The sequence below is a fragment of the Bubalus bubalis genome, chromosome 15 (assembly GCF_019923935.1).
Source record: "Bubalus bubalis isolate 160015118507 breed Murrah chromosome 15, NDDB_SH_1, whole genome shotgun sequence".
Taxonomy (NCBI): domain Eukaryota; kingdom Metazoa; phylum Chordata; class Mammalia; order Artiodactyla; family Bovidae; genus Bubalus; species Bubalus bubalis.
Window position 1 is genome coordinate 14,841,733 of NC_059171.1, and position 25,463 is coordinate 14,867,195.

The 25,463-nt window shown below is 40.7% G+C and overlaps 1 protein-coding gene across 6 annotated transcripts in view; it reads left to right on the top strand.

Annotated features, from left to right (window-relative positions):
* CPQ (carboxypeptidase Q) overlaps positions 1-25,463 on the top strand; it is a 573,403-nt gene that overhangs the window by 109,572 nt on the left and 438,368 nt on the right. For all 6 annotated transcript variants that reach the window (XM_025265059.3, XM_025265060.3, XM_044928552.2 and 3 more), the window contains exon 2: positions 21,433-21,898. In XM_025265059.3, coding sequence (XP_025120844.3) covers positions 21,433-21,898 — 466 coding nt within the window. The remainder of the gene's footprint in view (positions 1-21,432; positions 21,899-25,463) is intronic.

The window sequence follows — 25,463 nt, forward strand, 5'->3', positions numbered from 1 at the left end:
TGGCACAATCACTTTGAAAAACAATTTGGCATTTTTAAAAAAAGTTGAACACACATTCATGGTCCAGCCATTCCATTACTAGGGTGTATATTCATACAAAGAGTTTGCACAAATATTTATACTACTTCTATTTGTCATTGCCCCAAACTGGAGACCACCAAAATATCTATCAACAGTTGAATGGGTACATTAACTGCAGTATATCCATAATGATGAAATTTTACTCAGAAAAAAAAATGAATTTACATGTTACAATGTGGCTGGATCTCAAAATAGCTATGATGGGTCGTAGAAGCCAGCCATAAGAAGAATACATACTATGTACTTCGATTTATATAAAATTCTACTAAATGCAAACTAATGTTTATTAATGGAAAGCAGATCAGTGGTTTCCTTGGGCCAGGAGTAAAAGGGTTCAAGGTGGAGTAGAAGGGAGGGATTGTCAAGCAGAGGGCGTGAAGAAACTTTTGGGAGTTTGACAGAATATGTTCATTATCTTAATTGTGATGGTCCCATGAGTTTAAACATATGTCAGAACTCATCAAATTGTGTATTTTAAATATACAATATTACTATATGTTAATTATACTTCAGTAAAGCTGCTTTAAAAAGTGGCTGAAAACATTTAGACTAATGGTATGAAGACTCAAAAAATAAGGTGGAAAATACAAGAATATTAGCCATCAGCTTTCAAGCCTATTAGAATTTCCACTATCCCAGCAGCATTTGGGCAACTCTTTTCTTGTATGCTTTCGGAAATATCCAGTCCAGCCAGTTAGGAGATCAAGAGGAGATTCCTTACAGTGTTGGCAGACCTGATATTTCAGCATGGAATCACAAAATACCACGACAAATTGAGAAAGGTTGAGCTTTTTTTCATTGAGTTCAGTACCTTTGAATTAAATGCACGTTCAAGTCTGGTTCTAGTAGCTAGAGGCTAATTTTTTTAAATCCACAATTTGCTATCCCCACTGGGTGTGGAATTCAGTAAAACCAGCCTTTGCACGTGCCTTTATGAAAGTCTGTACTTAGATGTGTTTGGAACAAGAGAGAAAAGTAACTAGAGGCAGATTTGCTTCAGTCTGGACATAGTTGTTTGGGTGACCTTTTTACGCTGGTTTTCTGGATTGATTAGACTTTACTAACTGATGGGGTTTCAGGGGTGATAACTCAGACATAGTCATTCTGCCCTGGGCTTGAACTTAGTACACACATTCCTGGTGGTCAAGTCACATATTTTTTGCTTTGGAGTCAGGCATTGGAATATAATTGCTGAAAGAGTTGCGTGGGTTCTATGGTGCAGAAACCAGAATGTCTCCTGAAAACATGGGCTAAGAGGTATTGATAATTTGTGTCTCTTCTTGTTCCCATCTCTAAAAGAAAGAATCCACTGAAGTTCAGAGCACCTTAAACATTTTGAAGTTGTGATATTGCATATGAATGATTGGTGTCTGTGGGACTCCAAGAGTGAAGACTGAACTTAGTGTTCTCATTACTCTATGGAATAGAACCTGGAGAAAAAAACCTACTGTCAGACACAGACATTTCCACCTAACATTCATTTCCAACCAGGGAATAGCAAGTACCGTGGCATTGTGTAGTCACTTGCATTTAAACACCCTATTTCTTTCACAAGTCCATAAACATGCTCCACATAATAGCATTTGTACCATTGAGACTATACAGTAGGAGCTTGGAAGTAGGACACGTTTAATCTTTGCAGCTTCTCTTTTTCAGTTTGCTAAGCACTTGGTTAAATTAAAATTCCGAGCAGTACTATTGAGAGACAGCATGGGGTGGGACTCTCATTTCTGGCCAGCATTCCTCAAGCACATAGAGCCCAGGCATTGTATTTAGCACGAAGGGACCCTGAACCACAGCTGTGAGCCTTCAGCCTAGAGATAGAGGCTGAGAAACAGGCGATTTATGATGCAGAGTGATATGTACCATGGAGAAAGTACTCGGAACAGAGTAGCACTGGGACCTATAGGAGGATCATCCAACCCAAACTTATCAAGTCAGGCAAGGCTTTTCAAAAGTTGAGTCAAAGTTACCGCTTCAGAGAAGCAGTGGAAAAGCTTCTGCAGTTTAGTACTCAAGCGACAATGAGCAAATCACTCAGATCGCATAAGCACATCACATGATGTTCTCTGAACCTCTGTTTTGGAAGTAATTATTATTATTTCCTTCCGTGATTGAGGGAGAGGATTAAATCAGATGATATACATGAAAGCACGGACCCCGGTCACGTGCTGAGACAAGGGTCAATACTGGTTTTCTTCCTTCCTTTATCTCCCGTTCCCGCTGCATCCAGTGAGGAACTTGGTCACAGAGTGGTCAGTTCTGGAGGATTTTCAGCTGGCATCTCTGTCACTTGTCGTTTACCTTCCTGCTTCCAATTCACCAGGGGCTTTTCCTCCTGATGCTGGTCTGGACCATCTCGTGGATGGCACGAGGACTCTCCTGTCCTGCCGGTGACACGTCATGAGGGGAAGCAGTTGGCCTCTGAGCAAGTGGTGACGGCAGAGGGAAGATGAGAGAGAAATAAATGAGGCACCGTGGGCTGCGCGGAACACAACACCGGGGGCAGGGGCCGGGCAGGTGGCCGGCAGCCCTCACCTGTGCGGAGCCTGAGAGATGGCCTTCGTGACTGGGTGGAGGGAACAGAGGCCTGGATGCTGGTCTCCGGGGAGGACAAGCAGAAAGTAAAATCATCTTCGAGTATATCTCAGGTTTACTCTGCATCTATGCATCTTGCAAGTAGTACATTATTCCAGCTCTTGGTTAGGCCTTAACTGCCGTAAAAGCGAACTGTACAACTGTGTTGGGTGGGCGTTTTCACCGATGAGCAGGTCTTCCTGACACAGAAACGACGCCAAGAAGTCTGCACCGCTGGCTCCTCTACTTCCGCCGCACTGCGTTTTTCTCTTGTTCATCTCTCTGTGTACTCCTCATCCGAAGACATCTTTGCTTTTTCCAAACCCAAACCACCGTCTCCTGTTGCAGATCCACCTAACCTTCAGGTCTGTTTTTCTGCCCAGCTGTCACAACAAACTTCCCCTCATCTGCTACTAAACGTATCCGACACTGCTATGCAGGCTGCGAGCTGCCGACTCATTACCTGGGGGCTTTCCAGTCGAAGCTGATGTTATCCAAAACTTCTCATCTGTTTCAAAGGGTACAATTTCCTGCATCCTCTGGAGGGAAATCACACGCACTGCGTTTAGGAAACAGGCCGATCCTTCACAGATTGAGCAGACCTCTAGGCAATTATGGGCGATTATTCCCGACTCAGTGTTTCCTCACCTCATTTCCCATAACAATGACTTGAGTGACCTGACTATTTAGGCTTTTCATCTTTTGAGTCAGATATGGGGAATAAATCACCAAAACCCAGACGAGCTGTGGTACCTTTTATTTCTCCGTCCTCCCAAGCCTTTTTTTTTTTTTTTTTTTTTTGGTCTCTCCCCAGAGGTAACCATTCTGTTTTCCTTTTTTTCTTCTGCAGTTTCTATCTGGGATCCGAGAATCTTTTCTTTAAGTCTGTGTTCATTATCCTTTAAATCATAGTCTCCTGATAAGCGTGATTGTCTTTTAATAAGTTCCTTTTTGGATTTAGAAATTTCCCGTTAAGAAAAGTTACTTTCAGCCGGTGCTCCATGCCTCTTTAAGGTTTTTTGTCTCCTCCCTTCTCACCTCTGGACCGAGATATATTTTCCCCACTGTCGTTCCACACTCCAAACTCATCTCTCTCTAAGTGTCTCCCTAATTCCTTTTTTTATTTTTTAAAATTGGCTTTTTAATTTCCTGCTGTCAAACATCTGCTGTATCACCTTGCTTTCTCCACTTTGTAGAAAACTTGTTTTATGAGTGTTCTTTCTCTCCAGGATAATTTGGCTGGCTGTGCTCTGATGGAGTGCTACCAGGGTTTTATTTTACATTGACTGATTAAGCACTTTAAGTAATTGTTTTAGCTCCATTACTGTGAATCCGTTTGGCTTAACTCTTTTCTTTTGCCACCTCTGATTAATGTGTGACCACTGGGACAGGGAGGGCTCAGCGCGTTCATCTCTCCTTGACACCACTGAGAGGTGTAGGAGCCTGAAGCAACAGGTGCTGAGTGCTCCCACTGCAAGAGGAGGGAGCACGAACTGTTGTCAAGTGAGCATGTGTGTGTGTGTGTGTATGCTGTCTCAGCTCATGTTTGCTGATGGTGCTGTGTGGCAGCCATCTCATGCTGCTGCTGCTGCTAAGTCACTTCAGTCATGTTCAACTCTGTGCAACCCCATAGACTGCAGCCTTCTAGGGTCCTCCGTCCATGGGATTTTCCAGGCAAGAGTACTGGAGTGGGGTGCCATTGCGTTCTCTGAGCCATTTCATTGCAGAGAGCAAATGTTAGGATTTGGGGAAAAGAGTATCGGCAGATCAGGTTTTAAAACTGAATGCTGAGTTTCTGTTAACAGTGCATAGCTAGATGGTATTTTCTTTTTAAGCTCATGAAACTTAACAGCTGTTTAGTGAAGCCCACAGTTTCATCCAGGTCTGTCTGACAGGTTTAATAGCAAATTTTGCAGTTAGTGACTTGCTGAACAGGCCTCCCTGGCTTGGGCTGTAATAAGAACTGTGTTTGCAGCACGATTCAGTGAGTTTTTCTGCTTTTGTGTTTATAGAATTGGGTGTGGGGGGCTGGCTAAAGCGAGGGAAACAAAAAGGCATGTTCCAAAGGAAATTACTAATATCTCTACCAGAGTGCTCCTTGGAACTTATTATTAACCAGTTCAGGGGAAGAGAGATGGGCAAAAACATGCTGTTTAGCAGTAAAAACCCATTAGTACAGGCAGCTTACTGTAACCCTGTATTGGCAAGTCGTAATTAAATCTATATATCTCTAGCTTTATAGTTTTCTGCAGCAGAGTCTCTGGAAGCCTTCTGCATTTTGTTTGATTCAAGAAAGGCCATATTCTCTGCCTTTCCTCTGGAAGAGACTGCTGTGCCTTGTAGTAGTTTTTTTTTTTTTTTTTTTTTTTTTAACATCACCAGATCAAAGACAAATGCTTCACTGGTTTTATTGACACAAACGCAACATTTCCTATTATTACTCTTACTTTGGGGGTCCAAGTTCTAGAAAACTAGGACTTTATGAAACTAAAATCCCATGGCGTTTTGTCCCTTTCTTCACTTCTCTCAGATCACGGGACCTCAAAAATACTTACGTCTATGATTATCTGCTTTGTATTTGGCTCCCCAAAGGGTATGGGCTGCATTCTTCATGACTTGTTCTGTATTTTTGTTGACTGTATGTGCTTGGCATGGCTGCTGATTGCAGATGTGTGCACATGTGGCAGAGTCACTGATCATGGACCTCTGTTCTCAAAGGGATCCAGCCTCATTGTCAGTCCAGCATCCTTCGCTAACAAAGGGACCAAGAACTGTCTCATTATTCATCTGAAGTTTCCGTACAGATTTTGCATGCCCAGAAGATGGAATTTGTCCTAGAGCTCATGGTTGATTTAATTTATTGGCATTTTAATCATATTGTTTCACTGAAGCAACATGTAAGGAAGGTTCATATTTATTGCTCTTAGTCTCAGCATGATGTAGGTCAAAAGTCAGTTACATTCAGTTATATGACAAAGATGCCTGTTTTTGAACAGTAGGAATTAAGGCTTTGTTATCTTATATAGTCAAGAAAGAGATAAAGAAATCTAGAAAAAAAATTGGTAAAGTGAGCCCAAACAATTTTCTTAAAATTTCTCAAAACTGCTCACTGGTAAGCAATAAAATGTCAAGGGACAAAAAGGAGTTAGCCCTGTGTCTCATCCTGATGGGCTGTGAAGGGATAAGAGAGAGAAGGTCACTTGACATTTGTAGAGTGGGGCCCTGGGTGTTCAGTGTGGCCAGTGGAAGGAGAGAGGTCTGGTGGTAGATGTCTTAGCAGGTTGTCACCCCCACACCTCCCAACCCAGAGCTCCTGGGATTGCCTCTGCGAATGGGACTGCCACTCAGTGTACCCTTAGCCCAGCTTTCATTACTTCACTAACCCACAGTTACTGTACTAACTTCCGAAAGAAAGAGGAATGTCATACACTGGGTTCTTTGCATGGCTGTTAGAATTTGTTTCTCTTCCTTAAGTTCTCCTCCCTTGTTTCTTCAATGCTCATACCTTATTCATGTTCAGGGTGATATGTTCCGTGGCAGAGACATTTAATGAAGCCTTCTTATGGTAGGTTATGGAGAAATCCCTGCTGCTGCTGCTGCCGCTAAGTCACTTCAGTCGTGTCCGACTCTGTGCGACCCCATAGACAGCAGCCCACTAGGCTCCTCTGTCCCTGGGATTCTCCAGGCAAGAATACTGGAGTGGGTTGCCATTTCCTTCTCCAATGCATGAAAGTGAAGTCACTCAGTCATTCCCAACTCTTAGCGACCCCATGGACTGGAGCCTACCAGGCTTCTCCATCCATGGGATTTTCCAGGCAAGAGTACTGGAGTGGGATGCCATTGTCTTCTCCAGGAGAAATCCCTAGGAAACAATAAACTTTATTTTTTATTTTATTATTTATTTATTTATTTTTAAATTTTATTTTATTTTTAAACTTTACAAGGATATATGGAGAAAAGAGACCCTACAAGAAAGATTGAGAAGGAGAGTAGAAATATAGAAAGAAGAGTATTTGAAGAAGGTGAGGTTATCCATGATGGTCAATGCTTTAGGTGTTACATATGATAGGAATTGAAATTTTTTTTATTGGATTTAGCAACAAGGGCATCGTTAATGACCTTGTGAGTTCAAGTTCAGTTGGCTGGTTCAGTTCAGTTCAGTCACTCAGTTGTGTCCAAGTCTTTGTGACCCCATGAACTGCAGCACGCCAGGCCTCTCTGTCCACCACCAACTCCCGGAGTTTACCCAAACTCATTTCCATTGAGTCGGTGATGCCATCTAACCATCTCATCCTCTGTCATCCCCTTCGCCTCCTGCCCTCAATCTTTCCCAATGTCGGTGTCTTTTCAAATGAGACAGCGCTTCGCATCAGGTGGCCAAAATATTGGAGTTTCAGCTTCAACGTCTGTCCTTCCAATGAACACCCAGGACTGATTTCCTTTAGAATGGGCTGGTTGGATCTCCTTGCAGTTCAAGGGACTCTCAAGAGGCTTCTCCAACACCACAGTTCAAAAGCATCAATTCTTCGGAGCTCAGCTTTCCTTATAGTCCAACTCTCACATCCATACATGACTACTGGAAAAACCATAGCCTTGACTAGATGGATCTTTGTTGGCAAAGTAGTGTCTCTGCTTTTTAATATGCTGTCTAGGTTGGTCATAACTTTCCTTCCAAGGAGTAAGCATCTTTTAATTTCATGGCTACAATCACCATCTGCAGTGATTTTGGAGCCCAAAAAAATAAAGTCAGCCACTGTTTCCACTGTTTCCCATCTATTTGCCATGAAGTGAAGGGACCAGATTCCATGATCTTAGTTTTCTGAATGTTGAGCTCTAAGCCAACTTTTTCACTCTTCCTCTTTCACTTTCATCATGAGGTTCTTTAGTTCCTCTTCATTTTCTGCCATAAGGGTGGTGTCATCCGCATATCTGAGGTTACTTATATTTCTCCCAGCAATCTTGATTCCAGCTTGTGCTTCCTTCAGCCCAGCGTTTCTCATGATGTACTCTGCATATATATTAAATAAGCAGGGTGACAATATACAGCCTTGACGTACTCCTTTTCCTATTTGGAACCAGTCTGTTGTTCCATGTCCAGTTCTAACTGTTGCTTCCTGACCTGCATACAGGTTTCTCAAGAGGCAGGTCAGGTGATCTAGTATCCCCTCTCTTTCAGAATTTCCCACAGTTGATTGTGATCCACACAGTCAAAGGCTTTGGCATAGTCAGTAAAGCAGAAATAGATGTTTTTTTCTGGAACTCTCTTGCTTCTTCCATGATCCAGCAGATGTTGGCAATTTGATCTCTGGTTCCTCTGCCTTTTCTAAAACAAGCTTGAACATCTGGAAGTTCATTGTTCACGTATTGCTAAAGCCTGGCTTGGAGAATTTTGAGCATTACTTTACTAGCGTGTGAGATGAGTGCAATTGTGTGGTAGTTTGAGCATTCTTTGGCATTGCCTTTCTTTGGGATTGGAATGAAAACTGACCTTTTCCAGTCCTGTGGCCACTGCTGAGTTTTCCAAATTTGCTGACATATTGAGTGCAGCACTTTGGTAGCATCATCTTTTAGGATTTGAAATAACTCAACTGAAATTCCATCACCTCCACTAGCTTTGTTCGCAGTGATACTTCCTAAGGCCCACTTGACTTTGGCTGGTGGGAGGAGGCAAAATAGTATAAGGCGATTTATTTAAGTGCTAGTATGGAGTGTAAAGAAAGTGTGATTGATATTAAATATTTAAGAGACTCCATAATAGAATGTTAGAGCTGGAATGTAACCCTTTATTTTACACATAAAGAGAGACTTCAGATCAATTGTTTAAGATCATGTATCTAGAGAGGGACAGCCAGGACTAAGTCCCAGGTCACTTGACTCCCTTTATGAAAGAAAGTTGAGAATATGCTGTAGTTTAAAGGAGCAAACTAGTGTCTAATGCAGGAAAAGTAAGCATTAAACTGATGAATCGGAGCCATGTACTTCTGTTGTGAAATATAACTGCTTGTTTGATGAATGTATTTTTCTATAAATATTTACTGACAGTGTGGTATTTGGGCTTCCCAGGTGGCACTAATGGTGAAGAACCTGCCTGACAGTGCAGGAGACATAAGAGATATGGGTTCAATCCCCAGATTGGGAAGATCCCCTGGAGCAGGGCATGGCAACCCAGTATTCTTGCCTGGAGAATCCCATGGACAGAGGAGCCTGGTAGGCTACAGTCCGGGGTTGCAGAGTTGGATACAACTGACGTGACTTAGCATGCACATTGTGCAATTTGCTTAGTATAAAAACATATAGAACACATTCCTTTCAGAGAACTTGCTTGGTGAATTTTATAAAAGTGAAATATCAGTGCTGTTCAGTGATGTATACTCCAACGGGGTGACACACAGACACAGAGCATACCGTGCACTACTGCAAAGGTGGCAAATGATTCTACCTGGAGCTGGAGACTGATGAGCTGGACCTCGGTTTTGATCATGAGTTCTCCAGGAGGAGAAAAGATGAAAAGGCATTTTTGGCAGAGGAAACAGCAGGAGCAAAATTAGAGAGGTGTAAAGAGTTTTCTTTGACTTAAAGGAATGGCAAATGTTCATTAGGGCTTGCAACGTCAGGGTGGGAGAACACCAGAAAACAACTGTCAAGAAAGCCACATCCAGAACACCGAACAGTAAACTGGGCAACAGAGGCTTTAAGCCCAAGTCATTCAGTTTGGCTTCTAGATAAAGCTGATGGTAGTATGGAACACAGATTGGAAAGGGACCTGAGTTTAAGGCAGGGAGGTGTGTGAGGAAGGGTTTCGAAAGAAGGGCAATGAGGTTCTGAGCTAGGGAAGTGATGGTAAAGTGGAAAAGAGGGAAATGGGTCAAGAAAGAATCTGAAGGTGGAGTTACATGACCTGCTGGCTGTTCACCTGTTTCCCCGAGGAAGAGGGAAGAATCCAACAACACAGTGCAGTTTCTAACTTGCTGACCAGGGGTGGGGAACAGGAGCAGGTTTGGAAGGGAAGATTCTGAGCTTGGTCCTGGAAATTTAGAATTTAGATGCATGTGGGAAGTCTAGGTAGACCATATGCCAGGTCCTAGGCTTTGCTTATGTTCCTGAGTTCAAGATTGTATTGTTTGTCACATGTCAGGCCCATGAATCAAAAAAGAGTTGTTGGGGCAAGGAATAGTGACTTCATTTGGAAAGCTAGTAGACTGAGACAGTGGTGGACTACTGTCCCAAAGAACCATCTTACCTGAGTTAGAATTCAGGCTTCTTTTGTGCTAAAAATGGAGGAGGTGTTACTGGTTGTTGCAAACTTCTTGGTGTGGGAATCCTTTGTTTTTGCAGCTGTCCTCTTAGGTCAGGTCAGGATGTTCCTGTAAACTTCCAATAAGACACATGTTATTCTCTATTCTGCAACTTTTTATCTCTATATGAATGGAAAAGCATTAAACCTTTAAAGCTAAGAACCTGGAGAATGGGCTATCCTGTATATTTCAGGCTATAGGCAACATTCTTAACTTGAAGCAAAAGCATAGAATACAAAGGTTAAAGTAAAAGAAAAGATCCAATATGGAGTTAGATTTATTCTTCCCTATTACACTAGTAAAGTAATGCTTAAAATTCTCCAAGCCAGGCTTCAGCAATATGTGAACTGTGAACTTCGAGATTTTCAAGCTGGTTTTATAAAAGGCAGAGGAACCAGAGATCAAATTGCCAACATCCGCTAGATCATGGAAAAAGCAAGAGAGTTCCAGAAAAACATCTATTTCTGCTTTATTGACTATGCCAAAGCTTTTGACTGTGTTGATTACAACAAACTGTGGAAAATTCTGAAAGAGATAGGAATACCAGACCACCCGACCTGCCTCTTGAGAAACCTGTATGCAGGTCAGGAAGCAACAGTTAGAACTGGACATGGAACAACAGACTGGTTCCAAAATAGGAAAAGGAGTACATCAAGGCTGTATATTGTCACCCTGCTTATTTAACTTATATGCAGAGTACATCATGAGAAACGCTGGGCAGAAGGAAGCACAAGCTGGAATCAAGATTGCCGGGAGAAATATCAATAACCTCAGATATGCAGATGACATCACCCCTATGGCAGAAAGTGAAGAAGAACTAAAAAGCCTCCTGATGAAAGTGAAAGAAGAGAGTGAAAAAGTTGGCTTAAAGCTCAACATTCAGAAAACGAAGATCATGGCATCTGGTCCCATCACTTCATGGGAAATAGATGGGAAACAGTGGAAACAGTGTCAGACTTTATTTTTCTGGGCTCCAAAATCACTGCAGATGGTGACTGCAGCCATGAAATTCAAAGACACTTACTCCTTGGAAGGAAAGTTATGACCAACCTAGACAGCATATTCAAAAGCAGAGACATTACTTTGCCAACAAAGGTCCATCTAGTCAAGGCTATGGTTTTTCCAGTAGTCATGTATGGATGTGAGAGTTGGACTATAAGGAAAGCTGAGGGCCAAAGAATTGATGCTTTTGAACTGTGGTGTTGGAGAAGCCTCTTGAGAGTCCCTTGGACTGCAAGGAGATCCAACCAGTCCATTCTAAAGGAGATCAGTCCTGAGTATTCATTGGAAGGACTGATGTTGAAGCTGAAACTCCAATACTTTGGCCACCTGATGCGAAGAGCTGTCTCATTTGAAAAGACCCTGATGCTGGGAAAGATTGAGGGCAGGAGGAGAAGGGGACGACAGAGGATGAGAGGTTGGATGGCATTACTGACTCGATGGACATGGGTTTGGGTGGGCTCCGGGAGTTGGTGATGGACAGGGAGGCCTGGCATGCTGCAATTCATGGGGTCGCAAAGAGTCGGACACGACTGAGGGACTGAACTGAACTGAGTGCACTTATGGTGTTAATTAGTATGAATAATGTATTTAATTATGGATCCCCAAGAAGGCCTGAAAGTATTATAGCAATTAGAAATATAAGGTGAAAGTGAAAGTCGCTCAGTAGTGTCTCTTTGTGACCCCATGGACTATAGAGTCCATGGAATTCTCCAGGCCAGGATACTAGAGTGGGTAGCCTTTCTGTTCACCAGGGAATCTTCCCAACACAGGGATGGAACCCAGATCTCCCACATAGCAGCTGAGCCACAAGGGAAGCCCAAGAATACTGGAGTGGGTAGCCTATTCCTTCTCCAGCGGATCTTCCCAACCCAGGAATTGAACCATGGTCTCTTGTGTTGCAGCGGACTCTTTACCAACTGTTGACATCTGTAAATAACAGAAAATCCAGTTAACAGTGGCTGTAACAAATGTAGTTTATTTTTCTCACATAACAGACAGATTGGTGGTGCTGATGTTGGTTTAACTGCTCAGTGATCTCAGGACCAGTACTCTTGGAGTTACCCTTATGGTTACAAAGTAGCTGATGCAGCTCTATTATTATGGCCATTTTTTGTCAACTGCTTCTGTTTGGGTTATCTTTGAGTAGAATTGGATCACAGGGTCTTCTCTGGTTAAAAAGTAAGCAGGAAGAGTGAGGAAGAGAATTGTTGAATTCACTTAAATCACTAGTTCTCTATCCTATTAGATGCAGTGCCTGTTAAAAAAAAAAGCAAAACAAGTAATTTATAATGTCTGCTTTATTATCCTGAATAAAGCATCACAAATAATATGCTTTTGCATCAGATCAGATCAGTCGCTCAGTCGTGTCCAACTCTTTGCGACCCCGTGAATCGCAGCACGCCAGGCCTCCCTGTCCATCACCAACTCCCGGAGTTCACTCAGACTCATGTCGATTGAGTCAGTGATGCCATCCAGCCATCTCATCCTCTGTCGTCCCCTTCTCCTCTTTCCCCCAATCCCTCCCAGCATCAGAGCCTTTTCCAATGAGTCAACTCTTCGCATGAGGTGGCCAAAGTACTGGAGTTTCAGCTTTAGCATCATTCCTTCCAAAGAAATCCCAGGGCTGATCTCCTTCAGAATGGACTGGTTGGATCTCCTTGCAGTCCAAGGGACTCTCAAGAGTCTTCTCCAACACCACAGTTCAAAAGCATCAATTCTTCGGCACTCAGCCTTCTTCACGGTCCAACTCTCACATCCCTACATGACCACAGGAAAAACCATAGCCTTGACTAGACGAACCTTTGTTGGCAAAGTAATGTCTCTGCTTTTGAATATGCTATCTAGGTTGGTCATAACTTTCCTTCCAAGGAGTAAGTGTCTTTGAATTTCATGGCTGCAGTCACCATCTGCAGTGATTTTGGAGCCCAGAAAAATAAAGTCTGACACGGTTTCCACTGTTTCCCCATCTATTTCCCATGAAGTGATGGGACCAGATGCCATGATCTTCGTTTTCTGAATGTTGAGCTTTAAGCCCACTTTTTCACTCTCCTCTTTCACCTTCATCAAGAGTCTTTTGAGTTCCTCTTCATTTTCTGCCATAAGGGTGGTTTTGCATATTTTCAGGTAAATCACTGTGCTATCCTAACTGTAATATAAAGAAGCTATTAAATAAAGGTAATTGATAATAAAGTACTTCAAAACATACATTCCCAGGCATGACTGCACTAGGTGACATAATGACATATTCAGACGCTTACATAGTGACCATGACCGCAGTGAATGCAGGTGGACCCAGGGGTGATGGTGTTTCCAGTACCAGGACTAGTGTTGTCACTGGGATTTCACCGAAATGATGAACTGCTCTCAGTAAAATCCTGAAAAAAGCACAGTATAGTTCTCCCTTGATATACATGGTGGTTGCTTCTTGAAAAAGTAAGCTTGCATTAAAACTGCACAAAAACCAGTTTTGCATGTATTTGTATGTACAATTGAGTTAGGGTCAAGGTTCAAATAATAGGTTTTCACATTAAAATAAAAATCTGTGTAGAATATAGGAGAGTTCTTAGTAGACAGGATTTCCCTCCACATAGCTGTATGTCTAGTATCCCTGGCCTCTGCCAACTCATTACTAGTAGGACCCCCACATCTTTATGACAACCAAATACGCTCTCCCCTACCCACCACATTTACAAAACATCTTATAAGACTGGTGCCATCCATATTAAGAGCAAAAGGCCTAGATTAATGGGCTGGACACTTTGCACCCCAAATAAAATCCAGTTTTGTTTAGAAAGAAAAGGGAGGGATGGATATTAAATAAGTAATTAACAGTGTCTACTAACAGTAGGAACTGAGTCTTGCTAATTTTTATATCTTTTTCAAATTCGTGCACAGCTCCTGGTAGATAGTAAGTTCTCAATGAGTTTTCTTGAAGGACTGAATGAATGATTGGATATAAGCTATGGAAAGCAGTTCAGTTCAGTTCAGTCACTCAGTCGTGTCCAACTCTTTGCAACCCCATGAACCATAGCACACCAGGCCTTCCTGTCCATCACCAACTCCTGGAGTTCACCCAAACCCATGTCCATTGAGTTGGTGATGCCATCCAACCATCTAATCCTCTGTCATCCCCTTCTCCTCCTACCCCCAATTCCTCACAGGATCAGAGTCTTTTCAAATGAGTCAGCTCTTTGCATCAGGTGGCCAAAGTATTGGAGTTTCAGCTTCAGCATCAGTCCTTCCAATGAACACCCAGGACTGATCTCCTTTAGGATGGACTGGTTGGATCTCCTTGCAGTCCATGGGACTCTCAGGAGTCTTCTCCAACACCACAGTTCAAAAGCATCAATTCTTTGGCACTCAGCTTTCTTTATAGTCCAACTCTCACACCCATACATGACCACTGGAAAAACCATAGCCTTGACTAGATGGACCTTTGTTGGCAAAGTAATGTCTCTGCTTTTTAATATGCTGTCTAGGTTGGTCTTGTTTGAACTTTGAATTGAATAAAGGAGAGAATCTTCCTTAAGATGGTTAAAAGGCTAATTATTATAAATCTAGGAGCATTAGTGGGAGTCAGGAAGTGAATTTTGATGTGCCAGTTTCTAAACTAGTATTTAGCAATTATGGCCATTGTATCTGCTACACATGCTAGGCTGAAGACAAAGAGTTAAATTTGTGTCAGTGAATCCTGTTCAGCAATGTAGGTTTAGGGAGCATATTTAAGTCCTTATATAAGTAGTATATGCAGTCTTTAGAAGAAAAAGTGACACAATAAAAAAATCAATAAAAATCTCAGTCTCTAAATCTTACTTTTTCTGTCTTTCAGCATATTCTCTTTTCATTGTGTCCTTTTCCACTTCACTTAGTCTATTCATTGTGGCATTTCTATCATAGCCTGAGACATTTTCAAACAATAATATTTCAGGGAAAAGATTTAGAAATAGAAGCAAGGATTTTGTTTTGTTTCCTCAAAATATAAACCTATTATTAGAGAGAATATAATTCACAGCAGAAGCAAAGTTGGTTTTGCTTAAGTTTCCTTCCAAATTTAAGTAGAAAAGAATGAAAATGACATTTCAATTTTATCTCTTTTTGTGAAAAAGATAATCTGTAACTATGGCTCATGAAGGCAATATATGAAAAGAAAGTCTTTTTTCAAACAGTGCTCCAAAGGTTCCTTTGAATATATAACTTTCTGAATTCAAAGACATGATACAGCATGAGTGTTTTAAAATAGTTGCTTAAGATTTTGAAGAGTATAACATTTAATATTTCTACAGTTGGAATTCAAGTAAAGGAACAATGACTTCAAACTTTTGTGTACAAAAATAATATTTTTGAAAGTGTGTTTCAGTTCAAGTTTAGACATTTCAAGTGTCCTGTAATTTGCTCAAGAGTGTGCTAGATTTTTTTTTTCAATCGGGTTATTAGTATTTTAGGGATATTAAATAAAATCTTGAGTGTCTTTGTAAATGAATTATTTGACAAACACATGTTTTGTAAGCATGGGTTATTTTTCCTTCTGTGAAAATTCCAAGGAATAACCCACATAAGTAATAAGTAGTGGCTTGATTGGGGATTTTGAGGAACTACATGCTGTCCTTGTCCTTATGTGGAATCTGTGTGGATTCTTTGTGCTAAGGAGCAGGTTGTACTGAAGATCAGAAAGAAAACTATCCTACCTTCCTTCCTTCCTTCTTCCATCCCTCCCTCCCTCCACCCCTCCCTCCATCCCAGCCTCCATTCCTTTTCCTACACATGTGGTGGGAACTGTTTATTAAGTCCCCCATTACAGTGCTTTTTTCACCAGGAAACTCCTCCTAATCGCCCCTCCACTTTGTTTTCACAGAACCTTGTAACCATCTCAGTTATCGGGCTTTAACGTTATCTGTCTCTTTACTATACTTGACGGCTATTTGAGGGTATGAGTATTATCTTAAACATTTGTGTCTTTGGTGCTTAGTAGGTAAGGTGCTCAGTACATTCCTGTTAAATGGCTGGAGAAATGAAGCTCCGTTTACAATTATAATGGGGAAATGTTTGAGATGAGTAATTCTCAAACATTTGTTTGAGAATTTGTTCCTAAATCTGCGAATTAGCAACAAATTTCTTCAAGTTGTTTTTGATTTTGGCTTTTATTTAGTCTTACTCTGTTTGTATATTTCACTATTTTAATCCTTTATTTCTTGCTAGGAATGTACAAATGTATCAGATTTGTACAAATTGTATATCAGATTTGTACAAATTATATGTAGTCCTTGTGTTTTTAAATTATATATGATATTTTTGTTTTTTTCTTGAGTGGAATGTGATATAGAAATATCTTGGTCCATTTTTCTTACCTCCCCAAATATCGACTGTTAGTTATAATTATTTCTGCTAGTTATTAGTGAGGACATATCTTAGTTGGGCTAATGTACCTTTCTAAAAACAATAATAATAAAATAAACTATAATATTCTTGTAGTGCTCCATTGGAGAGATATATAATTACGCATTCTAGCCAAGTATTACATTGGTAATTTTCTGATTATGCTACAGAGGAGAACTAGGTTTAGAATCAACTAACATGTATTTAGTGTTTACTTATGTCAAGTATTCTAGGTGATTTCTTGTGTAATGCATTGTTTTGTGCCTTTGATCTTAGAAAATTTTATACTCGGGAAAAACTCATCCATTGGGAAAAAAAGTTAAATTACTTTTAAAAATAAGCATTTATTGCATTTGTGGGATTTAAAGAAACAGTGAAGTTAAGGTACTCAGAACAATACTCAAAAATACTGAATTATGTTTTAAAGTAATTATATCATTTTTAATGTCAAAATTTATTTAACTGACCATGTTAAGAAGCATTAAGAATTATTATCAAAATGATGTGTAACCTATTAATTCAGTTGACATATATGCAAAAAGAGGTAAAAATGATAGACTCAGGCCCCATTATTTTCTGGACAACCAGGATTGACGAACAGATGATGTTCTGGTGGCCCTATGATAGGGATGCCATTCATTTTTTTCTGCTTCTGTAGCCATTTCTTGGGGAGAAGGAAATGGCAGCCCACTCCAGTATTCTTGCCTAGAGAATCCCGTGGACAGAGGAGCCTGCTGGGCTGCTGTCCATGGGGTCGCACAGAGTCGGATACAGCTGAAGCGAGTTAGCATGCATGCATGCATTGCAGAAGGAACTGGCGACCCACTCCAGAATTCTTGCCTGGAGAATCCCAGGGACAGAGGAGCCTGGTGGGCTGCCGTCTATGGGGTCGCACAGAGTCAGACATGACTGAAGTGACTTAGCAGCGGCAGCCATTTCTTGAGCCTGTCTTGAGATATTATGTCTTTTCTGTAGCTTTTCATGATCCCCTTTGTTCTCTTTGTTCTGGTGCTACTCTATATACATATATTTTATTATGTGTATTTGCTTCTCAGACTGCCTTTCAGTATCCTTCACTGAATTTCTATTATATGTTAATGCATATAATTTCCTATAAGAAAGTGAAAGTGGCTCAGTCTTGTCTGACTCTGTGGCTGCACGGACTATACAGTCAGTAGAATTCTCCAGGCAAGAATACTGAAGTGGGTAGCCTTTCCTTTCTCCAGGGGATCTTCCCAACACAGGGATCAAACCCAGGTCTCCCTCATTGCAGGTGGATTCTTTACCAGCTGAGCCACAAGGGAAGCCCAAGAATACTGGAGTGGGTAGCCTATCTCTTCCCCAGCAGACCTTCTGACCCAAGAATCTAACCAGGGTCTCCTGCAATGCAGGCAGATTCTTTACCAACTGAGCTATCAGGGAAGCCCTTCCTATAAGAAAATCATTCTTAATCCTTTAGGAAGTATGTGCTAGTTGGACCACTTACCTGGTTGACTGTAGCTGCTGGCTTGTCAGCTGCCTGGGAATTACATCACAGGCCTTGATTAACTTTCTATAAAAGGAGGGTACGGCCTAGGGATCCCTAAGTTCACTGGCATCTCTACAGTGTTGTCATAATATGATTCTAATCCATCACTAGAAATGTATTATGAAATCATTAATTAATGTTTGCAGAAGGCTTAGAGAATTTTTTTAATAAGAAGTAGATACTTGTGGTTAGTGCTAATTAATAGATAACTTATTAACCTCTTTTTTTCTTTTCTTATAAATTTCAATCTGGTGAAATGTTTTGATGGTTTAATGAAATTTAACTTTTAACACAAGCATCAGTATAGTACCTGTAGAAATGAAAAAACCTATGTGTTGACCCTTGAACAAGGAGAGGTATTGGTTCCAGGACCCATGGTGGACCCTGAAATCCCATAGTCAGCCCTCTGGATCCATGGTTCTGCATACACAGATCCAATCAACCCTGGATCTTGTACTACTGTAGTATTTATCAGAAAAAATCTGCCTATTAGTGGACCTGGGAAGCTCACACCAGATCAACTGTAGTTCAGTGGTCAACTGTAGTTATAATGAAAGAGAAGCAGCAGCAATATCTAGTTTTATAATTTTTCAAAATAATTTTAAATATGATATCAAGTTTTTAATTCCTATAGCTTCTTTGTGAAGGAGGCAAAGACAAGTACTCTCGTACTCTAGGGAGGCTGAGACCTAGGGAGATTAAAGGATTATTAACTCCTTCATAAAAAGTATTGAGTGCCTATGTATGGATATAATGATGAAATGATGAATAATTTACCCTACTTGACTTTGAGAGCAGGAGAGACAGATTTATAAACAAATATATTAGTTAATAATACAGTTAATTATGGGCTTCCCTGATGGCTCAGATGGTAAAAAATCTGCCTGCAGGGCAGCAAACCCAAATTCAAACCCTGGGTCGGGAAGATCCACTGGAGATGGGAATGGCAACCCACTCCAGTATTCTAGACTGGAGAAATCCATGGACAGAAGAGCCTGGCAGGCTACAGTCCATCGAGTTGCAAAGAGTTGGACATGACTGAGCAACTAACACACACACACACACACACACACACACACACAGAGTTAGTTATGGTAGACACACAGAAATGATGCATGTACCTCTGGGGTATTGTTTGCAAAGGCCCCATAGAAGAGGTGATTTTTAATGTATTCTGATTAAAGAGTGAATATAAACATGTGACAGAAAGGGAGCAGGGTGAAGAGAAGGTCCTTGCAATAAAAGGGAATGAACATAAGTAGAGACCCAGAGTTATGAAAGGACCTGGGTATTTGAAGAACAGGGTCCACTTCAGTGTAGGTAGAATATTGCTAATTATAAATATAAATGTTATATAAGGTAAAAATTTCTAATAGCCATATTAAAAAGTAAAAAGAAATAGGTGAGATTACTAATAATATATTTAATCCAGTATATCTGAAATATTTATGTTGTTTGCTCATACTTAAGTATGAAGTAGTTGATTTTAAAGATCAAATCAGGTAAATGTTTTACATGTACAAAACATCTCAGTTTGGACTAGCCACACTTCAGGTGCTCAGTTTCTCAAAGCTTAGGGGTGTACGTGTGTCGGTGCATGTGAGAGAGAGAGAGAGAGGGAGAGAGAAGAAATGAGAATGAGAGTGAAAATGTGTGTACTCTAGAGGGGCAGGTGGAGAGATGAGCTTGAAGTGGAAGAGGCCTTGTATGCTGTCTGTCTGAATCTGGAATTTATTCTTATAGTAGTTTATGACTGTGCTTCTCAAAATATCTGTCATGAAGGACCAGATTCTTAAATTTAGAATTTGTTTCAGACTGATACTTTTGCAAAATATAATAGTGAATTAGAAAAATAAAATGAGTTATACAAAGGAAAGTACGATTTTTTAGTTACTAGATTTGACAAATACACCATTGTTCTGTCAATTGTCTATAAAGGTGTCTGGGCTAGTGCTATTCAGTGGAACTTCCTATGACGATAGAATGTTCTTGCTGTGCTGCCCAATGCAACATCCACTAGTCACATGTGGGTACTGAGCATTTGAAATGCAACTAGTGTGACTGAGAAGCTGATTATTTTATTTCATTTAATTTAAATTGTAATCACCTCATTAGACTATTAGCTACTGTGTTGCACAGCGCTAAGTGTGTTTACTCTATTTTCGGTTGCGCTCCGTCTTTGTTGCCGCTCTCTGACTTTCTGTAGCTGTGCCCAGGCTTCTCACTGGGTTGGCTTCTCTTGTTGAGGAGCACAGGGTCGAGGGTGCTTGGGCCTTAGTAGTTTCGGCACGCAGGCTTCGTAGCTGCAGCTGGTGGCTCTAGAGCACGGGCTTAGTAGTTGTGGAGTAGTCGTGGTACATGGACTTAGTTCCCCCGCAGCACGTGTGATGTGCCCCGACCAGGGATAGAACCCGTGCCCCCTGCATTTCAAGGTGGATCCTTAATCACTGGACCACCAGGGAAGCCCTGAATATGTTTATTCTTAATCTTTGTATTTATATTTTGTGGAAAAACAGCTGTGGACTGGCATTGGTCCACAAACCATACTTTGAGTAACACTGTTTTCATCATGGTCTCTAGAGCTAGAAAGCCTTTGTGTGTCTTTGGAAAGTTACTTAATCTTTCACTATCTCAGGATCCTCAATTCTAATATGAAGGTAATAATAAGAAACTGTTTCATAGAGTTGTGAAGATTAAAGGATGTGGAGGGGATAGGGTTAGGGAGAGGATCAAGAAAAGGTAACATGTGAGAGGGCCTCAAAGGATGAGTTCCATAGGCCTTTCAGGCAGAGGGAACTCTGAAATGGATTTGGGTCATATTCTATTTAGAAGAAGGGCTTTCTAGGTGGCACTAGTGGTAAAGAATCTGCCTGCTAATGCAGGAGATGCAAGAGATGTGGGTTCGATCCCTGGGTCAGAAAGATCCCCCGGAGAAGCCAATGGCAACCCACTCCAATCCCACAGACAGAGGAGCCTGGGGGAGGCTACAGTCCATGGGGTTGCAAAGAGCTCGACACAACTGAGCGCTACTACTGTTCAGAAAAAGGGGTAGCAGATAACACTGCCCTAGCCCTATCACTGGGCTTCCCTGGTGGCTCAGTTGGTAAAGAATCTGCCTGCGATGCAGGAGACCTGGGTTGGGAAGATCCCCTGGAGGAGGGCATGGCAACCTACTCCAGTATTCTTGCCTGGAGAATCCCATGGACAGAGGAGCCTGCCAAGCTGCAGTTCATGGGGTCACAAAGAGTCGGACATGATTAAGCACAGCACAGCACATTCCTATCACTGTTACCACTATTTCTTCCTCTCTTTCCTAGTTATCTTCTTATTATAATCTTTTGGCAGATTTTAAACTGATTTCTAGGTAATATGTGATTTGTGGCTTTAATAAATGCTACGCTATCAATAAGGACAACTGCTGTCTCTTTCCTTCATTCCTGGGAGTTATGAATTTGATGGAAACTGGGTACCAGTTGATAAGGGTACCAGTTTTTCCTATTTGAAAAGCAGTCCCTGGGTTATGGGCAGGTAGTTGTGAGATTCTTTTCTCCTAACACACATTTCTTCCTTACACAGATGATTTTAGGAAGAAGACTGACTGGAAAAACAACGATGTTCCTTCTCTTCATATTTGTCAGTGTTGTTCACCTTTTACCCCTGGCCTCTGGGAAAGCTATATATGGGAATGGCCCCTCTCAGAGAACTTTTCAAGAAATCAAAGAAGAAATTGCCCACTATGGAGATGTTGCTAAATCAATCATCAACCTTACTGTTTATGGTAAAGCCCAGAACAGATCCTATGAGCGACTGGCACTTCTGGTTGATACTGTTGGGCCCAGACTAAGTGGCTCCAAGAACCTAGAAAAAGCCATCGAGATCATGCAGCAAAACCTGAAGGGAGATGGGTTGGAGAACGTCCACCTGGAGCCTGTCAAAATACCCCACTGGGAGAGGGGAGAGGAATCTGCTGTGATGCTGGAGCCGAGGATTCACAAGATGGCTATTTTGGGTCTTGGCAGCAGCATTGGAACGCCCCCAGAAGGTATGATTTGCTTTTTCAAGTCAATTTGCTGTGTTCATTATAAAACTAATGCCATGTGACATAACTGATTATAGTGTGCATGGTTCACATTATAATTGGGTGATAAAAAGAAAGAATCATTTTCCATTTCATTGGCTTCATGAGCGCTTTACTCATACTCTTTTTTTCCCCCTTCCCTTTTCTCCTTCTCTTTTCTGAAAGTGTCACTTTTTAAAATGAAGCATCTACTATTGGTCCATGATACTTATGAACTGAATCACTTAATAATTTCTATCTAGTATAACATTAGTATCATTTTGTAGAGAATGCAATATATATAAATAGGTCACAAAAGTTATGATTTCTTTCAAGTGGCCTCAATGAACAGAACTTCTTAAAATTAATGAAATAGGGGACAGAGCCTTGCACATTGAATTGATTTGAAGTAGTTATTTTAACAGAACCTAAGGCCTCTAATGTAAAGAGTTGTCTAGGATGGAGTTCTGTCTTTACTCAGCAGCACTCTGGCTCAGCTTCATCAGACAATATAAAGGCTTAGATCAGGAATGTATAAGCAGCCAACAGTGAGCCACTGATCAGTAATGGACTGTTCATGGACTATGCATGTATTCATGGACTGTTTTCCTATGGCAAAGTAACTATAGTAGAGTTGGTGCACCAACCCTCCACACAGCTAAAAATCTGCATAGAACTTATAGTCATCCCTCCATATATGGTTTGGTTCTTCTGTATCCATGAGTTTCTGCATCTGCATATTCAACCAACTACAGATCATGTAGTACTGTTGTATTTACTATTGAAAAAAAACTATGTGTAAGTGGACCTGTGCAGTTAAAACCTGTGTTGTTCAAGGGTTAACTGTAGTTGATAAAAAAAAAAAGTTGAGTTTTCTAAAAACTTTATAAAAACTTTTGACCTTCTCTAATGCCAAGAGAAACATCCAGTAGAGAAGCAGATGGTCAGCTTTTAAAAAGCATCTTCATGGTAACGATAACCCTGTATGCAAGACAGCCAAAGAGACACAGATGTATAGAACAGTCTTTTGGACTCTGTGGGAGAGGGCGAGGGTGGGATGATTTGAGAGAATGGCATTGAAACATGTATAATATCATATGTGAAACGAATCGCCAGTCCAGGTTTGATGCATGATACAGGATACTCGGGGCTGGTGCACTGGGATGACCCAGAGAGATGGTATGGGGAGGGAGGTGGGAGGGGGGGGTTCAGGATGGGGAACACGCGTACACCTGTGGCAGATTCATGTTGATGTATGGCAAAACCAATACAATATTGTAAAGTAATTAGCCTCCAATTAAAATAAATAAAATAAATTAAAAAAATAAAAAGCATCTTCATTGAGATATCAGGACTTCCCTGGTGGTTCAGTGGTTAAGACCTCCCGTTTCTACTGCAGAGAGCACAGGTTTGATCCCTGGATGGGGAGTTAAGGTTCTGCATGCCACTGGGCACAGCCAAAAAAAAAAATCTTTATTGAGATATAATTCCTGTATCATAATGACTCACCAATTTACACTTTAGTGGTTTTTAATGTATTCACAGAACTAGCACAATCTTAACTGAAGAACATTTCATCACCCCCTGAAGAAACTTTATACTCATCAGCAGTCATGCTTCATCCCTCTCCTACCTAAGCCCCAGGCAACCACTAATTTATTTCCTGTCTTTATGGATTTGCCTTTTCTGGATAATTCACATGAATGAAATAATACACTAGTATTTTCTTTTGTGACTGAATTTTTTCACATAGCATGTATTTTAGGTTCATCCACGTTGTAGCATGTTCAATACTTAATTCATTTTTATTATTGAAAAATTTTCCATTTTATAGGTATACCGTATTTTATTTATCCATAGATCAACTGATGAACATTTTTTCCCACCTTTCAGCTATTAAGAATAATGCTATAAACATTCAGGTGTAAGTTTTTTGTATGTACTTTATTTCTCTTGAGTATATACCAAAGAGTGAAATTGCTTGTGTATGTGATAACTCTTTGTTTAACTTTCAGAGGAATTGCCAAGCTGTTTTCCAAATTGACCACACCATTTTACATTTTCACTCATGTGTTCTAATTTTTATACATATGTGTCAGAACTTGTTTTCTGTCTTTTTGGTTATAGCTGTTCTAGTGGGTATGAAGTGATATTCATTGTGGTTTCCGTTTGCACTTCTCTAATGGCTAATGATTTTGAGCACCTTTCCATGTTCTTGTTTGCCATTTGTGTATCTTTTTCAGAGAAATATATATTTGAAGCCTTTGTCCAGTTTTTTTTAAGTTATTTATTTATTATTGACTGTACTGGGTTTTGTACTGTGTGTGGGCTTTCTTTAGTTGCAGCGAGTGGGAGCTACTCTCTGGTTGCAGAGCATCGGCATCTCATTGCAGTGGCTTCTCTATTACACAGCATGGGCTCTAGGTATGTGGGCTCAGTAGTTGTGGCCACGGGCTTAGTTGCTCTTTGGCATGTGGAATCTTCCTGGATCAGGGATTGAACCTGTGTCCCCTGCATTGGCAGGTGTATTCTCAACCACTGGACCACCAGCGGAATCACTTTGCCCAGTTTTTTAATTGTGCTAGTTGAATTTTTATTATTGAATTGCATAAGCTCTTCATGTATTCTGGATGCAAGTCTCTTATCAGTGTGATTTACTAATGTTCTTTCCCATTCTATGCATTATTTTTGTGTTTTTTTTTTTTAAACTTTCTTGATGGTAGTATTTCCTGCAGAAATGTCTTTAATTCGGAATTAGCACAGTTCCTCTAATTGATTTCTGTTGATTGTACTTTTACTGTTTTATATTTAAGAAACCATTGCCTAAACCAGGTCACAAAGATTTATTCCTGTTTTATTTTTATTTTTATTTATTCTTCTAAGAGTTCTATAACTTTTGCTTTTACATTTAGGTTTGTGAGTTAATTTTAGATGTGAGGTAGGAATCCAACTTTGTTCTTTTGCTGTGGTTATTCATTGTCTTAGCATTACCTGTTGAAAAGACTACTTTTTCCCCATTGAATTGGATACATATCATTTATTGATTTTCAGATGTTAAACCAACCTTACATTCCTGGGATAAATCCCACTTGGTGATGGTGTAGGAGGCCTGGTGTGCTGCAGTCCATGGGGTCTCAAAGAGTCGGACGTGACTGAGTGACTAAATAACAACAGTTCATTACCCTGCTGTGTCCAAAGTCTGTTCTCTAGGTCTGTGTCTCTATTCCTGCCCTGAAAATTCATCGGATTCTTTTTTTAATCGAAGGATAATTCCAGCACGAGCTGGAATCAAGATTGCCAGGAGAAATATCAATAACCTCAGATATGCAGATGACATCACCCTTATGGCAGAAGCCTCTTGATGAAAGTGAAAGAGAAGAGTGAAAAAGTTGGCTTAAAGCTCAACATTCAGAAAACGAAGATCATGGCATCTGGCCCCATCACTTCATGGGAAATAGATAGGAAACAGTGGAAACAGTGTCAGACTTTATTTTTTTAGGCTCCAAAATCACTGCAGATGGTATTGCAGCCATGAAATTAAAAGACGCTT